The 20,880-nt window shown below is 39.8% G+C and overlaps 1 protein-coding gene across 1 annotated transcript in view; it reads left to right on the forward strand.

Moving 5' to 3' along the window:
• Positions 1-20,880, forward strand: part of USP13 (ubiquitin specific peptidase 13) — a 117,532-nt gene that overhangs the window by 77,321 nt on the left and 19,331 nt on the right. Inside the window, exons 12-18 of the mRNA XM_047099561.1 lie at positions 530-683; positions 3,079-3,253; positions 9,785-9,873; positions 12,212-12,334; positions 13,955-13,981; positions 17,014-17,157; positions 19,993-20,159. Of these exons, the coding sequence (XP_046955517.1) occupies positions 530-683; positions 3,079-3,253; positions 9,785-9,873; positions 12,212-12,334; positions 13,955-13,981; positions 17,014-17,157; positions 19,993-20,159 (879 nt within the window). The remainder of the gene's footprint in view (positions 1-529; positions 684-3,078; positions 3,254-9,784; positions 9,874-12,211; positions 12,335-13,954; positions 13,982-17,013; positions 17,158-19,992; positions 20,160-20,880) is intronic.

Below are 20,880 nucleotides of genomic sequence, written 5' to 3' on the forward strand. Positions count from 1 at the left end.
CGCTTAACCGACTGAGCCACTGAGGCGCCCCATAAGCATTACTTTCCACTTAACCTGTTGTGAATGTTTTGCCCATTATCGTTACATATTTGGATGTAGCATGATTTCTTTTTTATTTGTATATAATTTACACAAATGCATTTACATGATCATATCATATGTGCCTTAATTTTTCCAGGGCAACCCTTTATTACCCTCGCCTCCCCCCTGCCTTGTCTTTAGTATGGCTCCCTCACCCCTTTTCTTCTGATTCCATCTAGGTCAGTCCCTCTTTCATAACTGTTCATGGCTGCATAATGTTAATTCACATGATGAACTACAGTTTATTTAACCAGTCCCCCATTTTTTGACTTTAGAGAAATGCCAGTGTTTTGTTATGAATGTACTCTAGGTGAACTGCCATGCCCAGAGGGAATGCTTAGTAATGCCCAATCTCTACACCAGATTGATAGATACTCTGTTTTATGCCAGTTTTTATTTATGGCTCAATAGTCCTAAGTTTACTAACCTGATATAATCTAATCTTCAGAGGAACCGCATTGGCTCAGAAAACCCAAGTGATGTTTTTCGGTTTTTGGTGGAAGAACGTATTCAGTGCTGTCAGACCCGGAAAGTCCGCTACACGGAGAGGGTGGATTACCTGATGCAGTTACCTGTGGCCATGGAGGCAGCAACCAACAAGGGTAATGGTTCCAAAGTGGGAAACTAGCAGTGTGCTTTCTCATACGTGAAAACCCTCGAACTGGAGAGAAGGAATACGGTTCAGTCACTGCCAAGTTGCGTCAGGAGTAGACCCAGCCCAGATGGTGTCTGGTTGGCACGTCTCTTTTCCTCGTTTCCTCAGTCCCCGTGTGATTTTCTTGTGAGAAGAGTCCAATGCATCACAGGCTTTTGTTGGAGGGATTATGGATGGAACCTATTTTAGTGCCTATAAATTTGACCAACCAGTTGGCTTGGAGTCAGCTTAATTTGGTGGGACATTATTTGTAATTATAAATGTGGAAAGTTCTTTGAACATTAGCACTCATGAGTTGTGCTATAAGTTCTGAGGGAAATGATCAGAACTGCGTTCTTTTTATTTATTTATTCTTTTTGGGGGGGCGCAAGTGAGCGAGGGGCAGAGAGAGAGAAAGGGAGAGAGAAAGGGAGAAGTGGACTCACCCAAAGTGGAGCTCGAGCTTACCTGATGTGGGACTCAAACTCACGAACCATGAGATCATGATCTGAGCTGAAGTCAGATGTTTAGCTGACTGAGCCACCCAGGTGCCCCAGAACTGCATTTTTTAAAAAAAATTTTTTAATGTCTTATTTATTTTTGAGACCAAGAGAGACAGAGCACGAGCAGGGGAGGGGCAGAAAGAGAGGGAGACACAGATTCCAAAGCAGGCTCCAGGCTCTGAGCTGTCAGCACAGAGCCCGACGCGGGGCTCGAACCCACGAACTGTGAGATCATGACCTGAGCCGAAGTTGGACGCTTAACCAACTGAGCTGCCCAGGCGCCCCCAGAACTGCATTTTTTGATGTGAGACATTCTAGCAGAGATCTCGAAATAACCTGGCTTTGACCTCTGAGTATTGAAAATGCCTCCTGTGGGAGATGAAGTGGGGCAGGACCAAGACCCATTAGAAGGGTCTCTGGACTTCAGAAGAAGGTAGAGGAACCATGGCCAGGCTGGGGTCTCAGGAGAAGGTTCCTTCAGTTTGTTTATCTGGTTCTTCCCAAGCAGAATAGAGGAAGGGTATTATCTACTATGTTACTTATGTCCTGTGAACTGGTCATTTCTGTGAAGGTCAACAACTCAGTGGGTGGCCTTTTTCCCTTTTTTTTGGGGGGGGGGTCAGTTTGTTGTGCTAATGAGGATTATGATGATTTTAAGATGAAATGATTTCCATTTTCTATAAGCTCCTGCAACTTTGGACCAGTTTTAAAATTCTTATCCATTATATAATGTAGAAATGAGGGTAGGGGTCTGTGGTTTATTTCTGTTTTAGAATAAGGCTTGATTGCTTTCTCTTGCCAGCCTTGGGGATATTCTACTCAGTTCTGTGATCCTCTATAACTCAGTGTTTATGATTTATGAGTAGTAACTATTCTTTTTCAGAAAGGAGATTTATAATTTAGTCTCTGGGAATTGATTGTTGGGAACACCTAATGTTGGCATCCTAGATATAAGTACGTCATAAACTGATAGTGGGCTGGACAATGAATTTTAAACCCATGCTCAGATGTGCTTAAGAAAACACATAGGTACATAAGGGTGCTTAAAAACTGATAATTCAGGAGTAATTTGTTTTATTTTGGGTTTTTTTTTTTTTTTTTGGTTAACAAAAGGAATTCCCAAAAACACCCTTTCAAAATTATATAAAATTTTGACTTATAGGCAGTTTCCAAGAGCAGATCTGCTGACTCTTGGGAAGTTGATGATGTGATGTTTTCTTTTTCCCTTGGTATTTTAATTGTTTGAGCAGGAATAGTGTAAAAGGCCTTCTAGGTTGGTGGCTCTGCTATCTGAGGTGGTGGGTAACCTCAACCTGAGTGGTCTGGGCAGCATTGGTTAGAATCACAGGCTGTGTGCGGTAGAGGACTCTGGCCCCTATAGGTCTTCTTGCTCCTTGGTCCACACCCTCCATGACCTCTAATCAGAATGAAGAGATGACCCTTGGGTCTCTTTCAGTGTGAAATTCTCTGGTGTGAAGACTTTGTGATTGGAAGGTGGCATTTGGGTAATCCCAGCCTTGACCTCTGGACGAATGAAAGACCAGGTTCCTGCATCACTCACATTACACATGAGGGCAGAACCTCTGATCTGGGCTGGAGTTCACAGGTCCCTCCTGTCAGTCTCAAAGAAGAACAGGCAAAAAAAAAAAAAAATATGAATGGTTCATGCGGTCTGTCAGTGCCACTTTAAAGATGGCTCAAGATCAGCCTTTCAGCAGGCTTTTCTGGATCTGTGGAGGGCAACAAGTAAGCAATCTTGCCCCAGCCCAGAAGCCTTCGGGAAGGTTGGCCAAAGGGGGAGTTTTTCACTTTAAGAAGATAAGAGTGAGTACAAGGTCATTCATGTGCTCTTTTACTCAGATGAACTGATTGCCTATGAATTAACGAGAAGGGAAGCAGAAGCAAACAGAAGACCCCTTCCTGAGTTGGTTCGCGCCAAGATACCATTTAGTGCCTGCCTTCAGGCCTTTTCTGAACCAGAAAATGTCGATGACTTCTGGAGCAGCGCCCTACAAGCAAAGTCTGCGGGTGTTAAGTAAGTGTGTATATGTGTGCACCTGTGTGTGTGTTCTTGTATGGTGGGAGTGGGGTGAGGGGGGACCCTTGACAGGTGGGGAATGGCTAGGGGAGAGGTAGCAGGGAACTGTATAAGTCTGCACATGCTTGCTCACGTGAGATGGGATAATGAATCATACAACCCTAATTATAGAGCTCACTTGTATGAGACCTGTCCAATAAAGTGTTCATAATTTATATTATGTGCTAGGGAGGGAATGCCTTTTTTTTTTTTTAAAGGCAAGGCTGTGGTTTATCCTCTATTAGGAAATTTCTTTTTTTCCAAGAGGATGTAGTCAAGAACTCCAACAACCCCCTACCCCAACCCCATGGTAAGAATGATATTAACGAAGAAATTATGGAAATACTCATGATAGTCTTCAATATTTAAACTCCATATGATATAGTTTAATTCCATAATTAAAAATTTGGCTTAGAACTTGGTGACCAGGGCTCTCAGGGTATTTCAAAGTGGACATAGGGCTCCTGCTCTTTGTTCAAATGAGCTGCTCAGGACTTAGCTAGGAGATGTTCAGTTTCCACATTGTGTGCCTCATTGTCAGGTACATAAGTTTTTTTGTTTTTTTTTTTTTCTGCACTTGACACCTTAATCGATTTTATACAGTCAAATGTGTAAAGTCCTCATAAAATGAAGGGAGGTCTGGAAGTTTGGTTCTGGGAATTTTATTCCTTTTAGATATTCTTTGTTTTTTAAATTTATTTTTAAGAGAGAGAGACAGAGCACGAGTGGGGGAGGGACAGAGAGAGAGACACAGATCTGAAACAGGCTCCAGTTTCTGAGCTGTCAGCACAGAGCCCGATGCAGGGCTCGAACCCACCAGCTGTGAGATCATGAGCTCACAAGCCAACGTCAGATGCTTAACTGAGCCACCCAGGCACCCCCACTCCTTTTAGATATTCTTTGGCCATCTTTCCTCCTGACAAAAATTGAGCTCTATCTAGTTGATGTGAAAGGGGAATGAAGGCTGAAGAGCTACTGCTGGATGTTTTATCACCTCAAGTAGCCGTCAAACCTAAATCCTTTATTCTCTGGAACAGCCATCCCTGGGATTCCTCTTTGTTTCAGATGATTGACTTCATATGTTAAAAATGGGAAAGCACAAAGATTTATTTCAAAGAGCTAAAAAAAGCCATAATTTCTTAAAATGATTGTTTTAAATGTTGTTCATATCCAAATGAGGTTAATAATTTTCCATTCCTTTATCAGTTATTCAATGTGAAGTAAGTTTTTATCCTAGGATTGCTGAGTTACAGGGTCTGTGTTGTGTGTGTGTGTGTGTGTGTGTGTGTGTGTGTGTGTGTGTGTGTGTTGTATGTGTGTCCTTGCAGAGAAACATTGATGAGTTGGTGTGGTAAATGTGTGAAATTTACTTCATTGCAACTTGGAGACATCATTGGGCAGTTAGACATCTACACAGTATCTTAGTGGTAGACCCACTTTCTTTAATTATTTTTCCTCCAGCTTTATTGAGATATCATTGATATTATGGAGATATTGACATATATAGATATATATTGAGATATAATAACACTGTGCAAGTTTAAGGTATACAACATAACGATTTTATTTTATTTTGTTTTGTTTTGCTTTAATTATTGACAGTAGGTGGAAGATTTCTCAAACAGTTATCCTTCTCTCTTTGCGCTTTAATTCTGTTTATGTATGGGATATAGAAGTGATCAGGGGACCTGGCCACCTAGAAAGTCCCCAGCATCAGATGTAAGCTGCAGAGTTGTTCTTCATATACCTGTCTGCTTGGCTACCCTTTTCTATTCTTCAGAAAAGTAGCCTTGTGTCTTAGAAGTGCAAGGTGTGACACACTCTCTGGGCCTGCAGAAAGGAGCCTTCTTATCACTTGGAAAAGGCCCATCGTTAAAATGGAGTTGGGAGGCATTAGCTTTCCAGAGACAGAGGCTCTCACTCCAGGGTGAGTGATCAGGAGATCTAGATCCTTCTCCTGTGTCCACTTCCCAGCCTATGTTCTATCCCAGGGCACAGTCACCACCCAGTGTCCTTCTTGCATCTGTAATGGAGGAATGATGCTTGCTTACCTGGTTTTTTCCTCAAGCACTACAAAATATTTAGTTGTAGGCAGTGCTAACATAACTCTCTAGAGGAGGGGTTTCTGCTTTCTCTAATCCTTGACAGTAGCTATTAAACACGTTTATTCCTTTTCTCTGTCTTTTACATACATACATGCTCTCATTCTTTTATGTATATGAAAAAAATTAATACTGGATGTATTCAGTTGTTAATAATTGAAAACTGGTCTTTGTGGAAAAGGAGAAGACAATGTTAGGTTAATAAAGCAGCTACCATTTTTTGGTCCATTTATTATTCCAGGTCATGTGTTAAGCACTTACCATCAATTGTCATTTAATCCTCTTGGTACTACTGTGAAGTGGGTGCCATTCTCCCCATTTTATGGATGAGGAGATAAAAGGAGAAATAATTGGCCAGTAAGTGGCAGACCTGGAATTCATTCAGATCTATTGAGTTCAAAGTTTAAACTCTTAATTCCTCTGTTACGTAGTATCCAATTTCCCTTACCATTTCGTATCTGCTTATATACTTATAACCCTTATACAAAGCCTTGCATATTCCTTATTATGCCTTATCATGTTTCAAGTATTAGTTTTGGGAGACACAGTTCAGGAGATTCCTAAAAGATTTTTTTTCTTTTTCTTATTTCTAGCAATATAGACACGATCTCCTTATGTTAGTTTAGGGTCTTGAATTTTTCTTGTGTTAGACCCAGACACTGAAAGACCAGGAAGAGGCAAAAAAAAAAAATGTCCTTTTTGTAGATCTTCAGTGAGTATAGACCAGAATAGACTCTTTCTTCAAATAGTTCTGAACAGACAGTCTCTGGGAAGAATATTAGTGTTTGGACATTTCATTCACCTAGCAAGTATTATTGTTCACCTGGAATATTCTAGGCAGTGAGTTGAACAAGACCTAGTTCCTGCCTTTAAGCAGCTCACAGGGGAAGGGTCAATAGGGAGAGATTTTGTGTGGACTTTTATCATTTATGAAGAGGAAGGTACAGTGTAGGATTCCAGAGTGCAAGCTTTGAATGGACAGGCAGTGTTTAATCCCCAGTGTAGAACTTACTGATATGTGACCTTGGCCAAGTGACTTCATCTCCCTAAGCTCCTGTTTCCTTATCTGTAAACCAGGATAATAATAGTTTCTTCCTAGGGTTGGGGTGAAGGTTAAGGCAAGATAAACTATGCAGAGTGCTTTATATAGTGCCTCACATGCTGTAATTACTATTACCGTTGTTTTTGTCTTTCCTTTCCTTTTTTTTTCTTGCCTTAGGTTATACAGTTGGACTGCGGTTGATTAATTGTCATATTTTCAACATATTCAATGGAAAGAATAGAATTGTATTTTTTTAGTTGCCAGGTTTTCAATACAGTGGACAATATTAATTTCACAGAGAAGGACAGCTTATATATTTTCTTATTAAGGCTTTCATAGTGTTTTTGCCTTGATTATGATTGGCAAACAATTGATATACTTTAAATGATGATAATAGGTTGTCAGTAGACAGTGCAACAGTGTTGTCAGGCACAATTCTAAGCACTTTGTATACTAAGTGATTTAGTCCCCATAGCAGTTTTTTGAGGTAAATTTGCTGTGTGTCTACCTAGATCTTTTTGAATGGTTTACAGTCTAATGGTCTTTCAGGAAAAATTTTAATTTCCAGGAATTAATTTTAGGAATAAAAGAGTAAGTGGTGCATAATTTACACTTTTTGCTAGATTTAACTAACAAACTTGATGCCCCAAACCTGCAATTAATGAATGCACATTACTGATTTTGAGATTATTTTGAACAGATATATATTGAGCAGTTACTGTCTGTGTGATTCAATTTGAGACCCTCTACAGGCTACAAAGATGAATATAATATATAGCATGTTTACCTAACAGGGTAAATATAATGTGGGCTCATCTAATCTGATTTCTGGTACTCTTAGGTTGGTAGTTAGTTACCCATAACAAAGGGATGTGTTAAATTATCCACCCCTCTCCCACCACACCCCAGCCTCCAGTTCCCTGCACTGCCCATGGTATCACCAGCTGATTTACTCACCCAGATACTGACCACAGAGCAATTTTTAGAGTCTTGGGGCTTTTCAACCACACTTTGGAAATAACTGATATACTGATGACTTTTGACTGATCTCACTATTACATATTTTCCAGCTTTTAAGTTGATGTGGTAAGAAGAAGAGGTCAGAGAGGTGACATTTTTACATTAGTTGAAAATACTGCAGCTGGAGTTGGTTGGATTTTGGTGAAATTAGGACTTGGCTATATTGGAGTAAGAATGATGTTTATTACTGCTTCTCAGAAGGTAGGAAGCCTAATTAGAGATAATATTACAGTTTCTGGAGAATGAACCAGGGTAATAATAGATAAGTTCCTTTGGATCGTTAAGTTCCTGTTTTTTAAAGAACTCCCTTACATCATTGCCTGGACCCTTCTACCATCCTTGTGTTGGAGAATTTGAGATACAGAGAGGTTAAGTGACTTGCTTGGGGCAAAAAACAGGTCAGTGATAGACCAAGTCAGTGTTCAATGCCATGGATTCTAGCTCTTTTATGACAAAATAATTGTGCTAATTCCCTGGGTATACATAGTATATGTTCTAGTGTGCCAAGTGCTTTCACATCATTTTATGAACATTGCATAGTCCTGGCAAGTAGATATGAGTAAGAAATCTGTTTTGTAGATGTGAAAATGGAGCCTCAGGGAGGGTCAGTGATTTGTCCACATTGGAGTGAATTAAATAGCATATTCTAGACCCAAATCCACATCATTTTGACCCATTTTTGGATAGTGTTTTGTCCCTGTACTATGGCTTTTCTTCTACACTAGGGGGCAGCAATGCATTTCTTTTGCTTTCTGAATTCTGGGCCCACTGCATTCCAGGTAGAAGGCAATGACTTAGATATGAAAAGTAGAGTTTGTGGGGACGGTGTTCGAGAATCTTTCATTTTAAGACATAGTATCTGTCTACAGCTTATTTTCTTTTTTACATAACCTACTATATCCACATTGACACTCACATAGAAATGGTTGTTATAAACAAGGTGATAAATGTGGAGAGAATGAGCTGGAACTGGGGCTTGAATTTGGTATAGTAGGTAAATAGTCTGCATGAAATTGTCAAACTAAAGTCTAGACAATTCCTGAAAGTTTGAAGGGAAACTCGAGATATTGACCATATGTATTAATTTAAAAATGTAAGGTCAGATTTAGATATTTTAGATGCTTATCTCATTATGTATATATATTTATATATATTTAGGATTCACATGATCATGGATTTTAGATACAGTAGTATTTTAATGAGGTGTTGGCATTTTCAGTAGTCAACCTCAACCAAAGTTTCAATAAACCCTCCTTATGTCAACTTTGTGCTGTAAGATAGTGATTCTCTGTGGGAGCAGAGATTGGGGGTATGTCAGGATTGCTTGTGGAGCTTTTCTTTTTTTTGTTTCTCTTTTTTCTTCTTATTTTTTAAAATGTTTATTCACTTTTTTTTGAGAGACAGAGACAAAGTGTGAGTGGGGGACGGGCAGAGAGAGAGGGAGACACACAATCTGAAGCAGGCTCCTGGCTCCTAGCTGTCAGCACAGAGCCCAATATGGCGCTTGAACCCACAAACTATAAGATTATGACCTGAGCCGAAGTCAGACACTGAACCGACTGAGACACCTAGCCGCCCCAACTTGTGAAGCTTTTCAAACCCCACATACAAACATGTAGTACATGCACGTATTATCCTACAGATAATACACACACACACACACACACACAGACACACACACACAGACACACACACAGTTGGTCTTTGAACAACATGGGTTTGAACTGTGTGGGTCCAGTGGGTTTTTTACAGTACAGTGTTATATTTTCTCTAGCGTATTTATACGGTAAGAATACAGTATATGATGCATATAACATAAAATATGTTTAATTGACTCTATGGTATTGGTAAGGTTTCTGGTCAACAGTAGACTATTAGTAAAGTTTTTTGGGAGTCAAAAGTTATATGTGGATTTTTGATTCCATGGGGGGTTCAGCACCCCTAACCTCTGCGTTGTTCAGGGGTACTAAACTGTACTAAATTCTAGCAAGGGTTTTAGAAAAAGATGTCTACAGTTGAAAAGTACTTTTCAGAAATACAAAATGCCACAGCAAAATAAAAGTGTAATTTTGCACCATGCTCCAAATCACTCTCTAAGGACAACATTCTCCTCCATTAAACATTTTCTCCTTGGGAAAAGGCCAGGAAGAATGACTGGTTGCGGGTGAGTGTGTGTCCGCTTGTGTCTGTTTGAGTGTCCTTCCTTCTCAGTGCAGTCACTGGAACTGCCAGGTGTGCCTCAGACAAAGCTTTGGATGCTTCATGAACTATAATCATGATTCTGATTGCCTTGTTTCATTGATCTAATCCCCTTGTGTTTCCCAGAACATCTCGCTTTGCCTCATTCCCTGAATACTTGGTAGTGCAGATAAAGAAGTTCACTTTTGGTCTTGACTGGGTTCCCAAAAAATTTGGTAGGTATCTTTTGCATGCTTTTGCTTGAAACATCAAATTAGCCATTAAAAAAATGGCGTGTGAAAGGGCCCATGTGGTTGGCTGTCAGAAATAGTTCCATTTCGTTCTTTTTCCATTGTCCTCACCTTTCTCTTTTGAGTCACGGTATATGATTTGCACTCATAATAAAAACTATCACATGCTGCCCACCCCTGTAATGATGCGTTCTGGGATGACTGGATTCTGAGAGCGTAAATGACATCTCCACATTATCAAATAAACCATGCTTTCCAAACTTTAACATGCACACAAATTATCTGGGATCTTGGCAAAATGCAGGTGCTGATTCAGCAGGTCTGGGGTGGGGCCTGAGATTCTTTATTTCTAACAAGCTCCCTGGTGATACTGATGCTGCTGGTGCTGCTGGTCCAGAGACCACACTTGGAGGTGCAGGTAATTGAAGGTACATGCTCCTCTTATTATTTCTCCTCTGCCTCTAAAGTAGGCAGGTGTGGCTGAGAACAGTCACTTAAATCATACAAATTTTATTAATAACAAAATGAGTATAGTCAGTTGCATTAAATAGTCAGAAAAGGGATTTGATTTTTGCCTTACTTGGGTTTTTTTCTTGCTAGTTTCAGAAGCCTTTGTTAGAGGTTACTTTTCTAGACAATGTATGAGAACGTTTTCTCCATCGTCATGATCCAACATCAAGGTGTTACTAGGCTGTCTTCAGTGCTGGATGGACAGTTTTACTCTTTGTCATTTCTCAAGCAGGTAGCTCAGGCTGCTTGCCAGTCTTAAAGATTTTCTGGTTTTGAGGGCTTAAAAAATAACTCCGGTCTTATACTGGTTAATTAAGCCCTCATATGCTCATCTGAAGGGGGTAGGTAGAAAGAATGTAAAATCAGCAGGACGGATTTCCCCAGAACCTCTAGCACTCCATTGACATGGCACTTGCTTGCCACGTGACCTTGCGCAGGGCCGTGACTGATTCTGCAGCACATCTTCGATTTTCCTGGTGGAATGATTTTGCGGGCAGGATGGTCATCACTCAGCCTTTCCTCTGTGGACCTGAGAAGTACCTGAGAGAGAAAACTGCTTTCTTCTAAAGGCTTTTAACTGCTTTGGAAACAGCTTTCTTATTTTTCTTTGTCATTGGATTTTCTGTAAAAATTCAGATCAGGTTTCATAGACTTGCTGAATTTAAAGGAGCCTCAAAGCTTTAATGAACCTGAATTTTTCTGTTGAGGAACAACTGTATTGACTTTGTCGGACATTATGTTTGTTTTTGCTATCCCCTGAGATTGAAAAAAAATTTTTTAAGTAAGCTTTTTCTCTGGGTTGTTGTTTTAAAATAGGATTTATTTATCTGACATCATAGCTAGTTTTGGGGATAGTATTTTCAGGTTCTGTGTGCTAGCCCAAGAGACCTATCCCACACCAACATTGGGACCCATTTTTCATTATTGTCATAACTGAATATAACACTAAATCTCAGCAGACTTTTAGACTAATAAATTTTGTATTTAAGTAAGTCAGCACAATAACAACTGACCTGAGCAGTTAAAAAAAATACCCCCAAGCCTAATACACTTGAGATTCAATTTTATTTCTTTAAAACTTCATTCTTTATTACCTTGGTTAGAATGATCGCAGTGCCTGTCATGATCTGAGAAAAGGCATAATCTAGGGGCTGCAAACTCAAATGCCTAACAAGCACAGGGATTAATGTAAATGAAAGAAGTACATTGGATATGAGAAATGTGTAGCCTGGCTTTCTTGGTCTTTCTTGGGTATTTCCACTTTGGATAAAGACATGGCTTAGAAAAACATTTCTTTACCAGAAGAACCAGAATAGCACAAATATGATGCTCAGGATCAGTAGGCAGCAGTGGGGTCTGTGATAGGCTCTAGGGCACATATTGTCTAGAGTGGAAGCTGAAAATTAGACCCAGGCAGTTATTACCATTTGAGAATATGCTATAGCTTTCTGTTTTTCAAAATAAGCTGGAAATAGGGATATTTAAATGAAATCTTCTGATTTAAAAATTGGAATTTGTTGCCAACATTTTAAAAACATTAAACAGAAATTGTCTGGGCCACAAATAGTCTTTGGGTTCCCAGTTTACAACTTCTTGCTTGTTCAGTGTGAAATGTTCTGTACTTTCCCTCTGCTTCTCCATTAAATCTAACTAGTCTCAGTGAGTTTACTGGTCCAGTGATCTACTCCAGGGAACTGAAAAGCATCCCTTAGCTCTGCTTAGACACATGTACATAAGAGTTAGAGGTGCTGGTTTTAGGGGGTGATTGTGGGTTTTTGGAGAGTTGGTGAATGTAATCTCTCTAATTTTGCAGATGTTTCTATTGACATGCCAGACCTACTTGATATCAACCATCTCCGAGCCAGGGGGTTACAGCCAGGAGAGGAGGAACTTCCGGACATCAGCCCCCCTATCGTCATTCCTGATGACTCAAAAGGTACCATCTTCTGTCAGGAGGATGTTCTCTCACTGTCTCCCTGCCCCACCCGAAGATGAAGCGTCTCTTTTCTTCCACCACTCTGTTGTCCCTTGGCCATTTTCCTGTGTTTAACCCACCACAGACATACAGTAGGAGGCCTGGCTGCAACAGTAAACTTAAATTAGTCATGGGAGGAGGCACAGGCCCATGATGAGTAAATGAAATGGACCTGCAGAAATCACTGGCAACAGAGGGCAGCAAATCTCCAAACAGTTTTTAGGTTATGTTGCCTCTGGCTTCCTCTGCCTCTCCTTCCCCCAAATGGACCTGTAGGGAAGATAAGGATTGTGTTTTCAGTAGGCTTTTAGTTTTGAGGAGCTGTGTCCTCTTGGGAGTATGGTTGGACAGCCAGAAGGGGAAGTTCAATAGTGCATGTTGGTTTTAAAAATCTTGACCACATTTTACCTCCCCAGCTTAGTCACTGTTTCATACAAAGGAGCAGCTGGCTCTGTGAAGAATAAATTTTTATTTAGAAATACTTAACTTAAAAAAATTTTTTTTAATGTTTATTATTGAGAGAGAGAGAGAGAGACAGAGACAGAGACAGAGAGCATGAGTGGGGAAGGGGCAGAGAGAGAGGGAAACACAGAATCCAAAGCAGGCTCTGAGCTCAGAGCTGTCAGCACAGAGCCCAAAGCGGGGCTCGAACTCATGAACTGTGAGATCATGACCTGAGCCGAAGTCAGATGCCAACCAACTGAGCCACCCAGGCACCCCTAGAATACTTAACTTTTTAAGGGAAAAGGACATACAGAAAAGAATTGCTTCATCTTTGTGGATCGGAGGACAGGGGCAGAAAATCTTGGTTTTATTGTTAGCTCAGTTACTGATGAAATCGGTTTCATTGTGGTTTCATTTGCTCACCTATCTATTTACTGTTCACCTTTTTAATCAGTTAATTAGGTGAATTAATAGTGATAGAGCACTCTGGGCCCCTCTACCAAAGGTTTTCCATTAGTTGAGCATTGAATATTATTGGTGACCAAGTTCAGGTGCCAAAGGAGGGTAAGGTGAATCCAGAAGGAGCAAGATCATATTCAAGATAGGCATCTATGTTCCATTATTCTCTAGTGCTAAGGGAAATGCTAAATTGTAGAGTATGGAAAGTAGGGAATGGAACTCTACGTGGCACACTCTGTTATGTGGCATAGGTGGTCCATTCAAGGGGCCAGAGAGCAGAGATCAGTGTGAGCATCAGAGAAATACAAGATGGTTTATAGTTCATTAGAACTGCTCCTGCTTTCTCTGATGTTTCTAACAGAATCCTTAGTTTGTAATTATATAGAGTTCTTAGAAATACAGGGAGATAAATCATTTCGTTCATTAAGGTGATAACCAGAGCATCATGTTTTATCTGATTGAAATGCCTGAAACCTTGTTTATTTTCACTCCCTACTGTGATGATTTCATATTGTACAGACTTGGTGGTATGTGTTGGGGGGGAGCTGAGTGGTTGACAACAGTGTGGAATCCCTCGGGGTTGAGGGATTAGAGAGTGCCCTGCATGAATTCTTTTTTTTTCTCTAAAACTCTTTGCCATGCTTTGGTCTCATTTCTTCCCTCTCCTTTAATTTCCAGATCGCCTGATGAACCAACTGATAGACCGTATGTATCTTTCGAAATTTTTCTCAGTTGTCCTACAGTTGTCATGGGTCTGACATTTATCTTTGGGAATTCAATAAAGGGGCATTGTTCTCTACATGTGTATGTGTGTAGCTTTTTCCTGGGTAGGAATGATTCTTCATCTGCAAGTTGAGTTACCAGTAAATGTAATTTACATGGTGATTAAATGGCTCTGTAGCTCAGAAGAGTGATCATCAGCATGAAAGCCAACCAGCCCCGGATTGGAAACCTGGCCCTGCCATTTATGACTGTGCAACCTAGAAAAATTTACTTAACTTCTCTGAGCCTCAGTTTCCTCAGGTGTGAAGGTGGGCTAATGATGCCATTTCTTCCCACTCTGGCCATGAGTAGGGCTCTAGAGCAATGATGGCACTGTGGCCCAGCATTTTTTCCACTCCTGCTGTTGGACAGGACATGGCTGTATTAATTAATACTCTAAAGGTTATTAGTGTCATTGGATTGTGTTAATTTTGTAGACTTTTAGTTCCTTAATCCTGTGGGAATTGGTACTCTTGGTTTTCTGAAAAGAACATAATAAACTATTTATAATGAATATTTAGAGATTAATTAGGAGGAAGAAGGAATGTTTAACACTAAATACCCTCAATCTTTTTGTCTACAAAGCCCTCCTGGAGACAAACTTTTGTTAATTTAGAAGTTCATGTATTTTGCAAATGATTGATCATGTGGCTTAGACCTCCACATTTCTTTTCCTTGGTCAATTACGATTTGCTCTTTGCTAGAAGAAGCTGTTAGGGTCAGCGAGGGTCTTGGGAAAGCCATTGTCTCTGTGCATAATCTATAACAATAACAATGGCTGTTACTACTTTTGAATGGTTACCATGAGTTATATTGCATTTATTATTTCATAAATTCTTCCAATGATAAATAGTTCTACTATTCATACAAAATCCAGTTTCTTATTTGATTTTCACAGTAAGAAGGGCAGGGCAGGTAACCTTTTACAGAGTATAAAATTAAGACCCAGAAAACTTCAGAGACCGAAGAGCTGGGACCAGAACCAGATCTAGGAGTCAAATGTGCTTTTCATGCCACTTGACCTTTTCTGGAATGTGAGAGGTTTGCTGGCTGCTCCAGATCCTCCAGAGAGCTGTCCTTGCAAGGCTTTTGCCCCAGGGGAGGTGATGGGTGGTTGGACCTGACTGCCAGAGGAGTCTGTCTCTGATTGGAAGCACTCAGCCATTTTCCAGTGTTAATGGTTTGGCCATTGATTTCCTCCTAGATCTGAGCCTGCCGTCTTATCAGCAATTACCTGTACTCAACAGGAGAAATAGAGTGATCTGGGATTGTTTAACATTTGCATCCTTCCTTTCTCATTTTTAAAAAGAATAACTTTGATTATTTTCTTATTATGAGAGTAAAAGGTATTTATAAATTATGAATTATCAGTAGGAGCCATCTATGGTTTCATCGCCCATCTATAATCACTGTTAACTCTTGGCACATATCCTTCCCCTGTCCTTGACCCATGCCTGGCTCACTTAATTTTTCACAAAAATGGAATTAAACACTTTCAATCTAATATGTTATTATAGACATACATACACCATTTATTGAGCTGCGCTTCTTAAACTGCATTGTAGGGAACATTAGAGTCTTACAAGATGTTGAAAGGTATCCTGTAGAGTTTCCTAGTTTCTTTACTGTAGGAGTCTTTATTACAGGACGTTTGAGTCTTCACTATGCTGATGCACCTTGTGAATTTCTAAGGGGAGAATAGAGAATGTAGATTTTAAAACTAATTTGGCCATGGAAACCCCTTGTTTTGTGGTTCAATAATGACATCTCTCTTGGAACACAAGGCCACCATACAACACAACTTGGGAGCCACTGTTGTCTTAAATCATTGCTTTCTTAAAATTTGGTCTTGATAGGATGTTCTGTGTATCTTCCTTGTATGATAAATACATTTTGGATATAATTTTTGTAGAAAAGATATCTCTTATCCTCAGTTCTACTACTACTATGTTCTATTAATTGCCGTCTTTGGCAGAATTTTCAGTAGAGACGTCACGACACGGAAAACATGAGGGATATATTTTGTGCTCCTCTTCCCCCCTAATTGTTGGATAATTTGAGAGCACTAAGTAGGTGTTTATGTGTGCATTTATGCATACTTGTATGTGTATCTATATAAACATGTATATACATGTGCAAAAGTATATACAAAAAATTTATTGGCCTATATATATGTATGCATTATACATGCATGTATTTATGTGTGTATGTGTGTACATGTACATATATATAGATACACATGCCTGTAGGTTTTAATGTATATTTTTGTACATTATACATATACAGACGTGTGCTTCTATGTATACACATGGACACACACACACACACACATACGTATGCACACACATCTCCACCAACATCTATCTATTATTATGAAAAGAAAAGAAAAGAAAACGCTCTGTGTCCAAGCCCAAGTTAGGTTTATAAAGGTATCTCTTTCAAAATCTTAAATGTATACCATTACAGAACATATTCTGTCTTTTCTACTTAACATTTGGGCTCTCCATTTCCCCAGAGCTGATTATTTCCTTTGACCTCGTATATATAAAATACATATATTTTCCTAAAGGCCTGGTATAATTTCCTATGGGATTTAAGGAATAGGCTTTTAGGCCTGTAGATAATTCTTTTCTCTTCAGATTTCAGTCATAGAAGAACTGCTATAGGAAAGGTCTAGAGATGATCTGAGAGGTTGAAGTGGTTCTGGGAATATACCAAATCTCCCCTTATGAAATTAGGGAATTGTTTTTCCGTGCTTGGGCTGTCCAGGTAATTAACATGGTTCCTATTTAGGTCAGATATAAACTCAGCTCAAATAGCTAAATATTTGGATGACTTAAAACACAACAAAACAAAGTTAAACCACCAAAAATATAGCACTTTGTTTGGATAGCACGTGGATAGTGGGTGAGGAGAAGCTAAGACAAGAAGAGAGTTTACATTTTTACACCAGAATATTCTGTTGTGCTCCATAGCCTCAGACATTGATGAGTCATCAGTGATGCAGCTGGCCGAGATGGGTTTCCCTCTAGAAGCGTGTCGGAAGGCTGTGTACTTTACTGGAAATATGGGAGCTGAAGTGGCCTTCAACTGGATCATTGTTCACATGGAAGAGCCAGGTCAGTGGTTGGAAAGGGGAATAGCTTTGGAGTCTGATGAGATCTTCAGTGTTGCTAAGCCATGGAGATACTAACATGTCCTCTGAATGTGTCCCAGAAAATGACTTTGTAGCTCATGATTTAGCTTCTTAGCTCACTTTTTCCTGCCCCTCATAATTTAACTTTTTAGGTCACTTTTTTTTCTGCTTCAGTGAGGTGGCACTTTGCCTGTGTTGCAGAGTCACAGTGTTAATCTTTACTCTCACTCTCTCTGTTTTTTTAAATAATAGCTTTACTGAGATATAATTCACCTTTTTTTTTTAAGTGAGTACTTTACATTTATTTATTTATTTATTTTCACCTTTTTAAAAATGTTTATTTGTTTTTGGGAGACAGAGACAGAATGTGAGTGGGGGAGGGGCAGAGAGAGAGAGGGAGACAGAATCTGAGGCAGGCTCCAGGCTCTGAGCTGTCGCCGCAGGGCCTGATTCAGGGCTTGAACCCACGAATCGTGAGATCGTGACCTGAGCTGAAGTCGGATGCTCAACCAACTGAGCCACCTAGGCATCCCATAATTCACCTTTTAAAGTATGTAATTCGGTGGCAAAAAGACCAGTGGAAAGATGTGGGCCATACAGGCATATGTCAGAGAGATGTTGTAGGTTGAGTTCCAGACCACCACAATAAAGTGAATCAGATGGATTTTTTAGTTTTCAGTGTATATAAAAGTTATGTTTACACTATACTGTAGTCTGTTGAGTGGGCAATATTGTTTACTGAAAACCACTGGGTGTACACTTCAAGTGGGTGAATTATAGGGTGTGTGAATTATACCTTAATAAAGTAGACAGAAGTGAAAGCTAACTAACCAACCCCCATTTCTTCATGCACAGTTTTCTATTTCAAGTCCTTATCATTTCTTAGTTAGAAATGTAGGCATATCTCATTTTACTGCACTTCATCTGATTGCACTTTGCAGATATTGTACTTTCTACAAACAGAAGGTCGGTGACAACTCTGTGTTGAACAAGTCTATTGGTGCCACTTTCTAACAGTATTTGCTAACTGCGTGTCTCTGTGTCACGTTTCTGGTAATTCTCACAATATTTCAGACTTTTCCATTATTATTCTATTATGTGATCTGTGATCAGTGATCTTTGATGTTACTGTTGTAACTGTTTTGGGGTACCACAAATTGCACCCATAAGATAGCAAACTTAATCCACAGATGTGTGTGTTCTGACTGCTCCACCGACCAACCATTCCCCTGTCTTTGTCCCTCTTCTTGGGCCTCCCTATTTCCTGAGACACAACAGTATTGAAGTTAGGCCAGCTAATAACTCTATGCTGGCCTCTAAGTGTCCAAGTGAAAGGAAGAGTCACACATCTCTCACTTTAACTTAAAAGCCAGGAATGATTCAGGTTAGAGAGGAAGGCGTATTGAAAACAGAGAGGCCAAAAGCTAGGCCTCTTACACCAAACAGCCAAGTTGTGAAGGCAAAGCAAAAATTCTTCCACGGAAATGCAAAGTGCTACTCCATTGAACACACCAGTGATGAGAACACACAGCAGGTTTATTGCTGATTTGGAGAAAGTTTTAGTGGTTTCGACACAAGATCAGACCAGCCACAACATTCCCTTGAAACCAAAACCTAGTCTAGAGCAAGGCCCTCACTCTCTTCAGTCTATGAAGTCTGGGAGAGGCGAGGAAGCCATAGAAGAAAAGTGTGAAGCTAGCACAGGTTATTTCATAAGATTGAAGGAAAGAAGCCATCTCCATAACATAAAAGTGCAGGTTTTTCAACAATCAGGCTGTATTGTTTTACATTCTACCACCAGTGTATGAGGGTTCCAATTTCTCCATATCCTCACCAACCCTTGTTATTATTGTTTTTATTATAGCCATTCCAGTGGATGTGAAAGTGGTAGCTCATTGTGATATTGATGTGCATTTCCCTAATGATTAATGAGGTAGAGCATCTTTTGATGTCCTTGTGGGTGATTTAAATCTCTTTGGAGAAATGTCTATCCAATCTTTTGCCCATTTTTTTTTTTTTTTGAGAGAGAGAGAGAGAGAGAGAGAGCACTTGTGCAAGCATGTGTGTGTACAAGTGGGGGAGGGGCAGAGGGAGAGAGACACTCTTAAGCGGGCTCCACGACATGAGGCTTGATCTTGATTATGAGATCATGACCTGAGCCAAAATCAAGAATCTGACACTCAATTGACTGAGCCACCCAGGCAGCCCAACTTTTGCCCATTTTTAATGAAATTATTTGTCTTTTTATTGTTGAGTAGTAAGAGTTATTTTCATAATCAATACAAGTACCTTACCATATACATGATTTGCAAATATATTCTCTCATCTTGTGTTTTCACTTTCTTGATGGTATTTTTTGAAGCACAAAAGTTTGCAATTTTGATGAAGTCTAATTTTCTATGTTTTTTCTTTTGTTGCTTGTGTTCTTGTTGTCATAGCTAAGAAGCCATTGCCTATCCTAAGATCTCTAACATTGAGGTCAGGGAGCCATTTTGAGTTAATCTTTGAATATAGCTTGAGGTAGGGATCCATCTTCATTCTTTGTATGTGGACATGCAGTTGTTCCAGCACGATCTGTTGAGAAGACTGCCCTCCCCCATTGAGTGGTCTTGTCAAAACTCAACTGACCATAAATCTATGGGTTTATTTTTGGACTCTCTGAATTCTGTTTTAGCTGATCTATATGTTTATCCTTAATGCTAGTACCAGCTGTCCTGATTATTATAACTTCGTAGTTATTTTTCCTTCTTAGCTCTAAAATGTTGTTTATTTCAAGACTAAAAAAAGGAAAAGACCTGAGAATGATTATTTTCCCCAGATTTTGCCGAACCACTGACCATGCCTGGTTATGGAGGAGCGGCTTCTGCTGGGGCCTCTGTTTTTGGTGCTACTGGATTGGATAACCAACCTCCGGAGGAAATTGTAGCTATCATTACTTCCATGGGATTCCATCGGAATCAGGCTATTCAGGCACTACGAGCCACGGTAAGCATGAGAGATAGTGTGAGAATACTCTCCACTTATTGGAGGTCATGTGTATTTCTGCCAGTAGCCGTTGGGCTTTCCAGTGTCCTTTGATCATTTGGAATCATGTTCATCTCACTCTGTACCCCACCATGGCCCATAGAAATTATATTTGCATATATTATATATATAGCTAAAATAAATGATTGGGGGGAATTATATGGACAGTTTAAGAATAGGGAGTAAAAAATAAAAATAGGGAGATAATGCAGCCAGGGCAAGATGACCAAACCTAAAGAAACTGTATCATCTTGGTGTTTATTACTCGCAGGGGTCTGAGATTTGACTTGGAGCTTCCTTGTGGCCTTAGAGCAGAGAAGGATGCATTAGATTCAGTGTTCAATAAGGCAGTTCTTGAGGAGAAATTTTACGTTTCTGAGACCAAGACCTTGGAGAAGTGTCTATCAAAAGTCCTCACAGAGAAGACTGAATGGCTTCTGGAATTTTCCATTTCTGTTTCTCTCTGAGGAGAGAGAAGATGCTTCTGGTATTAATGAACTTCTGATGTTATCAGGAGAGAAGAGACCATGAAACTAGAGGGTACATAGAAGTCTTCCTCTTATAGTACAGATACCTGTTTAATATTGAGGGAAAGTACTTTTTTTTTTTTCAACCCACCCTTCCTTGCCACACCATATCCATTTTTGAGTGGATGTCTGCTACTGATTCTTTCTTACCTTTC

Source organism: Lynx rufus, unplaced genomic scaffold (assembly GCF_022079265.1).
Source record: "Lynx rufus isolate CCGP_SWC_20201006 ecotype Redwood Valley unplaced genomic scaffold, mLynRuf1.p SCAF_5, whole genome shotgun sequence".
Lineage (NCBI taxonomy): Eukaryota > Metazoa > Chordata > Mammalia > Carnivora > Felidae > Lynx > Lynx rufus.